This window comes from Drosophila biarmipes, chromosome 2L (assembly GCF_025231255.1).
Source record: "Drosophila biarmipes strain raj3 chromosome 2L, RU_DBia_V1.1, whole genome shotgun sequence".
Classification (NCBI taxonomy): Eukaryota; Metazoa; Arthropoda; class Insecta; order Diptera; family Drosophilidae; genus Drosophila; species Drosophila biarmipes.
The window spans coordinates 23,672,197-23,685,350 of NC_066612.1; the positions used below are offsets into that span (position 1 = coordinate 23,672,197).

At 43.6% G+C, this 13,154-nt stretch overlaps 1 protein-coding gene across 1 annotated transcript; it reads left to right on the top strand.

The window, feature by feature from the left end:
* Positions 1 to 2,882: 2,882 nt before the first annotated feature.
* On the top strand, positions 2,883 to 8,493 carry LOC122818061 (uncharacterized). Its single transcript, XM_050885053.1, is given in 2 exon segments — positions 2,883 to 3,360; positions 8,062 to 8,493. Coding segments are annotated over 2 exon segments (828 nt in total). The 5' UTR covers positions 2,883 to 2,949; the 3' UTR covers positions 8,479 to 8,493.
* Positions 8,494 to 13,154: the final 4,661 nt, after the last annotated feature.

Consider the following 13,154-nt stretch of genomic DNA (forward strand, 5'->3'; position numbering starts at 1 on the left):
CCAGAAGCTGGCTCCATTCATAAAGAAATACTTGAAATCTGCCGTGGTCAATGGAAAGTTGATCCAAACAAAGGGAAAAGGCGCGTCTGGTTCATTCAAACTGTCGGCCTCCGCCAAGAAGGATCCGAAGCCGAAGCCTGCGTCTGCTGAGAAGAAGGTGAAAAGCAAGAAGGTAGCCGTCAAAAAGACCGGAGCCACCGCCAAGAAAGTTGCCGCCGCAGCTACCGACAAGAAGCCCAAGGCTAAGAAGGCTGTGGCCACCAAAAAGACCGCAGAGAAGAAGAAAACAGAGAAGGCGAAGGCCAAGGATGCAAAGAAAACTGGAACCGTGAAGGCGAAGCCAGCAGCAGCGAAGGCCAAGTCGACCGCAGTGAAGCCGAAGGCAGCAAAAGCAGCAAAGGCCAAGCCAGCGGCCTCTGCTAAGCCCAAAAAGGCGGTGAAGAAAGCAGCGGCGCCTGCTACCGCTAAGAAACCGAAAGCCAAGACTACGGCTGCCAAGAAGTAAATTGTGAAAAAGTACAGTACCTGGTACATGCTCGCAATCGTAATTTTAGATTTTGAAATCTGAAATTTAAACAAGCCCTTTTCAGGGCTACAACGTTCGTTTACATTCGCATTTTTCCACATTTAATTGGACTCGATTAGTTTATGATTAAAAAAGAAATATGTAATAAGAATATGTCATAACTTGTGTCTTAATACAAATAATTATAAGTGTACCCTTGTAGCCGCATTAATTTTAGCTGCTTTACCAGAGTATCTAAATGGAAAGTATATATGGCTCCAAAGTTCTTCAGAAAAAAACATAAATTGAATTTTTATCACGCATTTTATTGGCAAACGGCAAGCTGAAAATTTAGTTTCTTTGGTTAAATATGTTGTGGCCCTGAAAAGGGCCTTTTTGGATCTTCCTCCCCATACGCAGCAGGAGAAAATTACTTGGAGCTGGTGTACTTGGTGACAGCCTTGGTTCCCTCACTGACGGCGTGCTTCGCCAACTCTCCGGGCAGAAGTAGGCGAACAGCCGTTTGGATCTCCCGACTGGTGATAGTCGAGCGCTTGTTGTAGTGAGCCAGACGAGAAGCCTCGGCAGCAATGCGTTCGAAGATATCATTCACAAAGCTGTTCATGATGCTCATCGCCTTCGACGAAATGCCCGTGTCGGGGTGGACCTGCTTCAGGACCTTGTAAATGTAGATGGCGTAGCTCTCCTTCCTCTTGCGCTTCTTCTTCTTGTCGCTCTTGGTGATGTTCTTCTGGGCTTTGCCAGCCTTCTTGGCTGCCTTTCCACTAGTTTTCGGCGGCATTATTCACTTCACTTATGATTTCACAAACACAACTCACTGATCATAATGGTGCCCAAGCGCGTTCAACTTTATACTTTTTCTCGAGCCATGTTTTCAGGTCTGGGGCACCCACCCCTAACTGAACGCGCAGGCAGACGGAAAAGTATAAATAGTGGCTACCCGGGGCTCGTCGAGCATTCGTTTTCAGTGTGTAAAGTGAACTAAGTGAAATACTCGTAAAGCAAAATGTCTGGTCGTGGAAAAGGTGGCAAAGTGAAGGGAAAGGCGAAGTCCCGCTCCAACCGTGCCGGTCTTCAGTTCCCAGTAGGCCGTATTCACCGTCTGCTCCGCAAGGGCAACTATGCCGAGCGAGTTGGTGCCGGCGTCCAGTTTACCTGGCTGCTGTGATAGAATATCTGGCCGCTGAGGTTCTCGAGTTGGCTGGAAATGCTGCTCGTGACAACAAGAAGACTAGGATTATCCCGCGTCATCTGCAGCTGGCCATCCGCAACGACGAGGAGTTGAACAAGCTGCTCTCCGGCGTCACCATTGCCCAGGGTGGAGTGTTGCCCAACATACAGGCTGTTCTGTTGCCCAAAAAGACCGAGAAGAAGGCTTAAACGTTTGATACATACTTGTACATAAACAAACATAAACAAACCCAACCGTCCTTTTCAGGACGACCAAGGTGTTACCAAAGAATTGAAGAATTTTCAATACTAATACCATATTATTAAAACAATAAGTATAAGGACGTGTGGGAAACTGATGTCGATTTTGTATAAGCGTTGGTCCTATAGCAGTCGGACAGAATAAGACCTAAGAGGTTCATCGCAAAATGGCGAATTTCCGTCAATGCTGTATCTGCGGCACAGCCTGTACAAAATAGATGTGTATCTATCTGAACTACTTTCATTTCAAATTTCATTTTGGTTCAATAAACATATATTATTTATGAAGCATCAACTTTCAAATCAAAGCATTATTGGAAAATGTGTCTCCTTTGGAAATTTAAATGGTGGTCCTGAAAAGGACCGATTGCTGAAAAAGTACAAGCTGTACTAGTTTTTTAACCGCCGAAGCCGTACAGGGTGCGGCCTTGCCTCTTCAGTGCGTACACAACGTCCATGGCGGTGACGGTCTTCCTCTTGGCGTGTTCGGTGTAGGTGACGGCATCACGGATAACGTTCTCCAAGAACACCTTCAGAACGCCTCGTGTTTCCTCGTATATAAGTCCGGAGATGCGTTTTACACCGCCACGACGAGCCAAACGGCGGATAGCTGGCTTCGTGATACCCTGGATGTTGTCACGCAGCACTTTGCGATGACGCTTGGCGCCTCCTTTTCCCAAGCCTTTGCCTCCTTTACCACGACCAGTCATATTTCACTTCTCTTCTCTACTGTTAACACACTGCACGGTACGAAAGTCACTGAAGAACTATTTCCAAATTTTCGACGAGCTCATATTTATACCTAAACCCCCAGAAACACGAGCGAGTCCGAAAGATATGTTCGTCTCGCTCTCCGCTCGACAACTGAGATGGACTCTGCTTCCCTCTCTTTTCAACCCTCCCCGTTTTGCTATATAAGGAGGTAGCAAATGCGGCTATCGTTTATTGTGTTTTGAAACGTGAAGTGAACGTGAACAGCAGTGAATTCGAAAATGGCCCGTACCAAGCAAACCGCTCGCAAATCGACTGGTGGCAAGGCGCCACGTAAGCAACTGGCTACTAAGGCCGCTCGCAAGAGCGCTCCCGCCACCGGAGGCGTGAAGAAGCCTCATCGGTACCGCCCTGGAACTGTTGCCCTGCGTGAGATCCGTCGATACCAGAAGAGTACCGAGCTGCTGATCCGCAAGCTGCCTTTCCAGCGTCTGGTGCGTGAAATCGCTCAGGACTTCAAGACTGACCTGCGATTCCAGAGCTCGGCGGTGATGGCTCTGCAGGAAGCTAGCGAGGCCTATCTAGTAGGCCTCTTTGAAGATACCAACTTGTGTGCCATTCATGCCAAGCGTGTCACCATCATGCCCAAGGACATCCAGTTGGCCCGTCGCATTCGCGGCGAGCGTGCTTAAGTCGAGACGGCTTCAACTGGCTGCCAGTGCGCTTACATAATTTGTACAAATCGGTCCTTTTCAGGACCACAAATTACATTCAATGGGATACTAATTTTATCTGGAGGCTTTAACATAAAATTAAAGAAAATTATTTTCCGTCCCGTTTTTTTAAGCGAATTGAATAATTGTTAATTCATTTTTCCAATTTGTACTGCCTTGATAAAATGTAATAGTAGTCGGAAATTGTCTTTTGATTTGAGTTCCCGGGGTTTTTTATGTGACAGCTGCTGTGCGGTACCGATGGTCAAGACTTTCAAACAGAAAAAATAAAAAAAAATACTAAATGCAGCATAAAAAAATATTAACTGGGCTAATGAATCTGTTGGTTGCTTAATAAACAAAATTTCATATATTTTCTTTATAATTTTAACTGCAGTGCAACCTCCAAGATATTTTTTAATAGGGACGCAAAATAAACAGTTTGTAGCTATATGTAAATATTTCTGAAAATTGTTTATAGTATATTGAAATATTAGATAAAGCTAATATATAATATTAGTTTTTTACAATATATTTTATTTTTTTTTTTTATCAAATGTTTTTTAACAAATTTCGTTTTGAATGTCGGCATGTATTGAGAAAGGGTAGCGTTATATGGAACAACCACGATCAACATAAGACATTCAAACATCAACAAAAAATATAAAAACTTTTAAGCGCTATTTATAAATTAGACATAGCTGCTAAGGAATGCATAACGTCTTATAAAAAACAAGAAAAATATTAAAACATGTACTTTTTATATTTTTTCTTTAATATTAACTTAAGTGTGGTCTCAGGCCTCAATGGAATTTATATATGGGACGGATATTAGCAAAATGTAGTGAAAACTATTAATAATAATGCCCCAAAAGCTGGACTGCGCTAAGCAAAGACATAATAAATATAAGAAAACATCGAACAAATACCACATTTTAAGTTAACTATATTTTTAACAATCAGAAAACTATTGCCGAGTGTGTTCTCACAGCCAATTTTGCATGTAGCCAAGGGACAACTTGAAACAAATAAAAAAATACCTAAAGTAATAATAAGTATAAAGACTTGTAGTATTACTTAAAGTAAAATGTTCAAACTTCATTTTTCCTTAGCAAGTTACAAAATATTTCTAGAAATCTTATTTTAAAATGTTTTTTTAAAGTAATTATTCATGTTACGAATGTCAATCTTGAAGTTGATACGGCTATAAAAGGTTACAAAAACAAGAACATAACATTTCTAGCACATTACCTTCTTAATTTATCGTTTTTGAATGTAAAACGATAAAAAAATTATTTAGTTTTAGTATCTTAAGCCCTGAAAATAAGAAAATAAGTTTGCACTTCAAGCAAAAATTAGCAGAGCAAATGACTGATGCCAGACTCACAGTTGAAGTGCTCTCCTCCTCGATTCTCATTCGAACGAAGGAGGTTGGTCACAAGCGCGCGCTCCGTTTTCTATACAAAAAAGTGTAGTTTAGTGAAAAAAAATGTCTGATTCTGCAGTTGCAACGTCCGCTTCCCCAGTGGCTGCTCCCCCAGCGCCAGTTGAGAAGAAGCTGGCCACCAAAAAGGCATCTGGTTCCGCTGCCTTAAAAGCAAAGAAGGCCGCTGCCCCGCCATCGCATCCGCAAACTCAACAAATGGTGGACGCTTCTATCAAGAATTTGAAGGAACGAGGTGGCTCATCTCTTCTGGCAATCAAGAAATACATCACCGCCACCTACAAATGCGATGCCCAGAAGCTGGCTCCATTCATAAAGAAATACTTGAAATCTGCCGTGGTCAATGGAAAGTTGATCCAAACAAAGGGAAAAGGCGCGTCTGGTTCATTCAAACTGTCGGCCTCCGCCAAGAAGGATCCGAAGCCGAAGCCTGCGTCTGCTGAGAAGAAGGTGAAAAGCAAGAAGGTAGCCGTCAAAAAGACCGGAGCCACCGCCAAGAAAGTTGCCGCCGCAGCTACCGACAAGAAGCCCAAGGCTAAGAAGGCTGTGGCCACCAAAAAGACCGCAGAGAAGAAGAAAACAGAGAAGGCGAAGGCCAAGGATGCAAAGAAAACTGGAACCGTGAAGGCGAAGCCAGCAGCAGCGAAGGCCAAGTCGACCGCAGTGAAGCCGAAGGCAGCAAAAGCAGCAAAGGCCAAGCCAGCGGCCTCTGCTAAGCCCAAAAAGGCGGTGAAGAAAGCAGCGGCGCCTGCTACCGCTAAGAAACCGAAAGCCAAGACTACGGCTGCCAAGAAGTAAATTGTGAAAAAGTACAGTACCTGGTACATGCTCGCAATCGTAATTTTAGATTTTGAAATCTGAAATTTAAACAAGCCCTTTTCAGGGCTACAACGTTCGTTTACATTCGCATTTTTCCACATTTAATTGGACTCGATTAGTTTATGATTAAAAAAGAAATATGTAATAAGAATATGTCATAACTTGTGTCTTAATACAAATAATTATAAGTGTACCCTTGTAGCCGCATTAATTTTAGCTGCTTTACCAGAGTATCTAAATGGAAAGTATATATGGCTCCAAAGTTCTTCAGAAAAAAACACAAATTGAACTTTTATCACGCATTTTATTGGCAAACGGCAAGCTGAAAATTTAGTTTCTTTGGTTAAATATGTTGTGGCCCTGAAAAGGGCCTTTTTGGATCTTCCTCCCCATACGCAGCAGGAGAAAATTACTTGGAGCTGGTGTACTTGGTGACAGCCTTGGTTCCCTCACTGACGGCGTGCTTCGCCAACTCTCCGGGCAGAAGTAGGCGAACAGCCGTTTGGATCTCCCGACTGGTGATAGTCGAGCGCTTGTTGTAGTGAGCCAGGCGAGAAGCCTCGGCAGCAATGCGTTCGAAGATATCATTCACAAAGCTGTTCATGATGCTCATCGCCTTCGACGAAATGCCCGTGTCGGGGTGGACCTGCTTCAGGACCTTGTAAATGTAGATGGCGTAGCTCTCCTTCCTCTTGCGCTTCTTCTTCTTGTCGCTCTTGGTGATGTTCTTCTGGGCTTTGCCAGCCTTCTTGGCTGCCTTTCCACTAGTTTTCGGCGGCATTATTCACTTCACTTATGATTTCACAAACACAACTCACTGATCATAATGGTGCCCAAGCGCGTTCAACTTTATACTTTTTCTCGAGCCATGTTTTCAGGTCTGGGGCACCCACCCCTAACTGAACGCGCAGGCAGACGGAAAAGTATAAATAGTGGCTACCCGGGGCTCGTCGAGCATTCGTTTTCAGTGTGTAAAGTGAACTAAGTGAAATACTCGTAAAGCAAAATGTCTGGTCGTGGAAAAGGTGGCAAAGTGAAGGGAAAGGCGAAGTCCCGCTCCAACCGTGCCGGTCTTCAGTTCCCAGTAGGCCGTATTCACCGTCTGCTCCGCAAGGGCAACTATGCCGAGCGAGTTGGTGCCGGCGTCCAGTTTACCTGGCTGCTGTGATGGAATATCTGGCCGCTGAGGTTCTCGAGTTGGCTGGAAATGCTGCTCGTGACAACAGGAAGACTAGGATTATCCCGCGTCATCTGCAGCTGGCCATCCGCAACGACGAGGAGTTGAACAAGCTGCTCTCCGGCGTCACCATTGCCCAGGGTGGAGTGTTGCCCAACATACAGGCTGTTCTGTTGCCCAAAAAGACCGAGAAGAAGGCTTAAACGTTTGATACATACTTGTACATAAACAAACATAAACAAACCCAACCGTCCTTTTCAGGACGACCAAGGTGTTACCAAAGAATTGAAGAATTTTCAATACTAATACCATATTATTAAAACAATAAGTATAAGGACGTGTGGGAAACTGATGTCGATTTTGTATAAGCGTTGGTCCTATAGCAGTCGGACAGAATAAGACCTAAGAGGTTCATCGCAAAATGGCGAATTTCCGTCAATGCTGTATCTGCGGCACAGCCTGTACAAAATAGATGTGTATCTACCTGAACTACTTTCATTTCAAATTTCATTTTGGTTCAATAAACATATATTATTTATGAAGCATCAACTTTCAAATCAAAGCATTATTGGAAAATGTGTCTCCTTTGGAAATTTAAATGGTGGTCCTGAAAAGGACCGATTGCTGAAAAAGTACAAGCTGTACTAGTTTTTTAACCGCCGAAGCCGTACAGGGTGCGGCCTTGCCTCTTCAGTGCGTACACAACGTCCATGGCGGTGACGGTCTTCCTCTTGGCGTGTTCGGTGTAGGTGACGGCATCACGGATAACGTTCTCCAAGAACACCTTCAGAACGCCTCGTGTTTCCTCGTATATAAGTCCGGAGATGCGTTTTACACCGCCACGACGAGCCAAACGGCGGATAGCTGGCTTCGTGATACCCTGGATGTTGTCACGCAGCACTTTGCGATGACGCTTGGCGCCTCCTTTTCCCAAGCCTTTGCCTCCTTTACCACGACCAGTCATATTTCACTTCTCTTCTCTACTGTTAACACACTGCACGGTACGAAAGTCACTGAAGAACTATTTCCAAATTTTCGACGAGCTCATATTTATACCTAAACCCCCAGAAACACGAGCGAGTCCGAAAGATATGTTCGTCTCGCTCTCCGCTCGACAACTGAGATGGACTCTGCTTCCCTCTCTTTTCAACCCTCCCCGTTTTGCTATATAAGGAGGTAGCAAATGCGGCTATCGTTTATTGTGTTTTGAAACGTGAAGTGAACGTGAACAGCAGTGAATTCGAAAATGGCCCGTACCAAGCAAACCGCTCGCAAATCGACTGGTGGCAAGGCGCCACGTAAGCAACTGGCTACTAAGGCCGCTCGCAAGAGCGCTCCCGCCACCGGAGGCGTGAAGAAGCCTCATCGGTACCGCCCTGGAACTGTTGCCCTGCGTGAGATCCGTCGATACCAGAAGAGTACCGAGCTGCTGATCCGCAAGCTGCCTTTCCAGCGTCTGGTGCGTGAAATCGCTCAGGACTTCAAGACTGACCTGCGATTCCAGAGCTCGGCGGTGATGGCTCTGCAGGAAGCTAGCGAGGCCTATCTAGTAGGCCTCTTTGAAGATACCAACTTGTGTGCCATTCATGCCAAGCGTGTCACCATCATGCCCAAGGACATCCAGTTGGCCCGTCGCATTCGCGGCGAGCGTGCTTAGGTCGAGACGGCTTCAACTGGCTGCCAGTGCGCTAACATAATTTGTACAAATCGGTCCTTTTCAGGACCACAAATTAATTCAATGAAATACTAATTTTATCTGGAGGCTTTAACATAAAAATAAAGAAAAATTATTTTCCGTCCCGTTTTTTTAAGTGAATTGAATAATTGTTAATTCATTTTTTCCAATTTGTACTGCCTTGATGAATTTAATAGTAGTCGGAAATTGTCTTTTGATTTGAGTTCCCGGGGTTTTTTATGTGACAGCTGCTGTGCGGTACCGATGGTCAAGACTTTCAAACAGAAAAAATAAAAAAAAATACTAAATGCAGCATAAAAAAATATTAACTGGGCTAATGAATCTGTTGGTTGTTTAATAAACAAAATTTCATATATTTTCTTTATAATTTTAACTGCAGTGCAACCTCCAAGATATTTTTTAATAGGGACGCAAAATAAACAGTTTGTAGCTATATGTATATATTTCTGAAAATTGTTTAGAGTATTTTGAAATATTAGATAAAGCTAATATATAATATTAGTTTTTTACAATATATTTTATTTTTTTTTTATCAAATGTTTTTTAACAAATTTCGTTTTGAATGTCGGCATGTATTGAGAAAGAGTAGCGTTATATGGAACAACCACGATCAACATAAGACATTCAAACATCAACAAAAAATATAAAAACTTTTAAGCGCTATTTATAAATTAGACATAGCTGCTAAGGAATGCATAACGTCTTATAAAAAACAAGAAAAATATTAAAACATGTACTTTTTATATTTTTTCTTTAATATTAACTTAAGTGTGGTCTCAGGCCTCAATGGAATTTATATATGGGACGGATATTAGCAAAATGTAGTGAAAACTATTAATAACAATGCCCCAAAAGCTGGACTGCGCTAAGCAAAGACATAATAAATATAAGAAAACATCGAACAAATACCACATTTTAAGTTAATTATATTTTTAACAATCAGAAAACTATTGCCGAGTGTGTTCTCACAGCCAATTTTGCATGTAGCCAAGGGACAACTTGAAACAAATAAAAAAATACCTAAAGTAATAATAAGTATAAAGACTTGTAGTATTACTTAAAGTAAAATGTTCAAACTTCATTTTTCCTTAGCAAGTTACAAAATATTTCTAGAAATCTTATTTTAAAATGTTTTTTTAAAGTAATTATTCATGTTACGAATGTCAATCTTGAAGTTGATACGGCTATAAAAGGTTACAAAAACAAGAACATAACATTTCTAGCACATTACCTTCTTAATTTATCGTTTTTGAATGTAAAACGATAAAAAAATTATTTAGTTTTAGTATCTTAAGCCCTGAAAATAAGAAAATAAGTTTGCACTTCAAGCAAAAATTAGCAGAGCAAATGACTGATGCCAGACTCACAGTTGAAGTGCTCTCCTCCTCGATTCTCATTCGAACGAAGGAGGTTGGTCACAAGCGCGCGCTCCGTTTTCTATACAAAAAAGTGTAGTTTAGTGAAAAAAAATGTCTGATTCTGCAGTTGCAACGTCCGCTTCCCCAGTGGCTGCTCCCCCAGCGCCAGTTGAGAAGAAGCTGGCCACCAAAAAGGCATCTGGTTCCGCTGCCTTAAAAGCAAAGAAGGCCGCTGCCCCGCCATCGCATCCGCAAACTCAACAAATGGTGGACGCTTCTATCAAGAATTTGAAGGAACGAGGTGGCTCATCTCTTCTGGCAATCAAGAAATACATCACCGCCACCTACAAATGCGATGCCCAGAAGCTGGCTCCATTCATAAAGAAATACTTGAAATCTGCCGTGGTCAATGGAAAGTTGATCCAAACAAAGGGAAAAGGCGCGTCTGGTTCATTCAAACTGTCGGCCTCCGCCAAGAAGGATCCGAAGCCGAAGCCTGCGTCTGCTGAGAAGAAGGTGAAAAGCAAGAAGGTAGCCGTCAAAAAGACCGGAGCCACCGCCAAGAAAGTTGCCGCCGCAGCTACCGACAAGAAGCCCAAGGCTAAGAAGGCTGTGGCCACCAAAAAGACCGCAGAGAAGAAGAAAACAGAGAAGGCGAAGGCCAAGGATGCAAAGAAAACTGGAACCGTGAAGGCGAAGCCAGCAGCAGCGAAGGCCAAGTCGACCGCAGTGAAGCCGAAGGCAGCAAAATCAGGAAAGGCCAAGCCAGCGGCCTCTGCTAAGCCCAAAAAGGCGGTGAAGAAAGCAGCGGCGCCTGCTACCGCTAAGAAACCGAAAGCTAAGACTACGGCTGCCAAGAAGTAAATTGTGAAAAAGTACAGTACCTGGTACATGCTCGCAATCGTAATTTTAGATTTTGAAATCTGAAATTTAAACAAGCCCTTTTCAGGGCTACAACGTTCGTTTACAGGAGAAAGAAACTTTCAATTCACTTATCCGATTATTTTATGGCCATTCGCATTTTTCCACATTTAATTGGACTCGATTAGTTTATGATTAAAAAAGAAATATGTAATAAGAATATGTCATAACTTGTGTCTTAATACAAATAATTATAAGTGTACCCTTGTAGCCGCATTAATTTTAGCTGCTTTACCAGAGTATCTAAATGGAAAGTATATATGGCTCCAAAGTTCTTCAGAAAAAAACACAAATTGAACTTTTATCACGCATTTTATTGGCAAACGGCAAGCTGAAAATTTAGTTTCTTTGGTTAAATATGTTGTGGCCCTGAAAAGGGCCTTTTTGGATCTTCCTCCCCATACGCAGCAGGAGAAAATTACTTGGAGCTGGTGTACTTGGTGACAGCCTTGGTTCCCTCACTGACGGCGTGCTTCGCCAACTCTCCGGGCAGAAGTAGGCGAACAGCCGTTTGGATCTCCCGACTGGTGATAGTCGAGCGCTTGTTGTAGTGAGCCAGACGAGAAGCCTCGGCAGCAATGCGTTCGAAGATATCATTCACAAAGCTGTTCATGATGCTCATCGCCTTCGACGAAATGCCCGTGTCGGGGTGGACCTGCTTCAGGACCTTGTAAATGTAGATGGCGTAGCTCTCCTTCCTCTTGCGCTTCTTCTTCTTGTCGCTCTTGGTGATGTTCTTCTGGGCTTTGCCAGCCTTCTTGGCTGCCTTTCCACTAGTTTTCGGCGGCATTATTCACTTCACTTATGATTTCACAAACACAACTCACTGATCATAATGGTGCCCAAGCGCGTTCAACTTTATACTTTTTCTCGAGCCATGTTTTCAGGTCTGGGGCACCCACCCCTAACTGAACGCGCAGGCAGACGGAAAAGTATAAATATGTGGCTACCCGGGGCTCGTCGAGCATTCGTTTTTAGTGTGTAAAGTGAAATACTCGTAAAGCAAAATGTCTGGTCGTGGAAAAGGTGGCAAAGTGAAGGGAAAGGCGAAGTCCCGCTCCAACCGTGCCGGTCTTCAGTTCCCAGTAGGCCGTATTCACCGTCTGCTCCGCAAGGGCAACTATGCCGAGCGAGTTGGTGCCGGCGCTCCAGTTTACCTGGCTGCTGTGATGGAATATCTGGCCGCTGAGGTTCTCGAGTTGGCTGGAAATGCTGCTCGTGACAACAAGAAGACTAGGATTATCCCGCGTCATCTGCAGCTGGCCATCCGCAACGACGAGGAGTTGAACAAGCTGCTCTCCGGCGTCACCATTGCCCAGGGTGGAGTGTTGCCCAACATACAGGCTGTTCTGTTGCCCAAAAAGACCGAGAAGAAGGCTTAAACGTTTGATACATACTTGTACATAAACAAACATAAACAAACCCAACCGTCCTTTTCAGGACGACCAAGGTGTTACCAAAGAATTGAAGAATTTTCAATACTAATACCATATTATTAAAACAATAAGTATAAGAACGTGTGGGAAACAGATGTCGATTTTGTATAAGCGTTGGTCCTATAGCAGTCGGCCAGAAATAAGACGTAAGAGGTTCATCGCAAAATGGCGAATTTCCGTCAATGCTGTATCTGCGGCACAGCCTGTACAAAATAGATGTGTATCTACCTGAACCACTTTCATTTCAAATTTCATTTTGGTTCAATAAACATATATTATTTATGAAGCATCAACTTTCAAATCAAAGCATTATTGGAAAATGTGTCTCTTTGGAAATTTAAATGGTGGTCCTGAAAAGGACCGATTGCTGAAAAAGTACAAGCTGTACTAGTTTTTTAACCGCCGAAGCCGTACAGGGTGCGGCCTTGCCTCTTCAGTGCGTACACAACGTCCATGGCGGTGACGGTCTTCCTCTTGGCGTGTTCGGTGTAGGTGACGGCATCACGGATAACGTTCTCCAAGAACACCTTCAGAACGCCTCGTGTTTCCTCGTATATAAGTCCGGAGATGCGTTTTACACCGCCACGACGAGCCAAACGGCGGATAGCTGGCTTCGTGATACCCTGGATGTTGTCACGCAGCACTTTGCGGTGACGCTTGGCGCCTCCTTTTCCCAAGCCTTTGCCTCCTTTACCACGACCAGTCATATTTCACTTCTCTTCTCTACTGTTAACACACTGCACGGTACGAAAGTCACTGAAGAACTATTTCCAAATTTTCGACGAGCTCATATTTATACCTAAACCCCCAGAAACACGAGCGAGTCCGAAAGATATGTTCGTCTCGCTCTCCGCTCGACAACTGAGATGGACTCTGCTTCCCTCTCTTTTCAACCCTCCCCGTTTTGCTATATAAGGAGGTA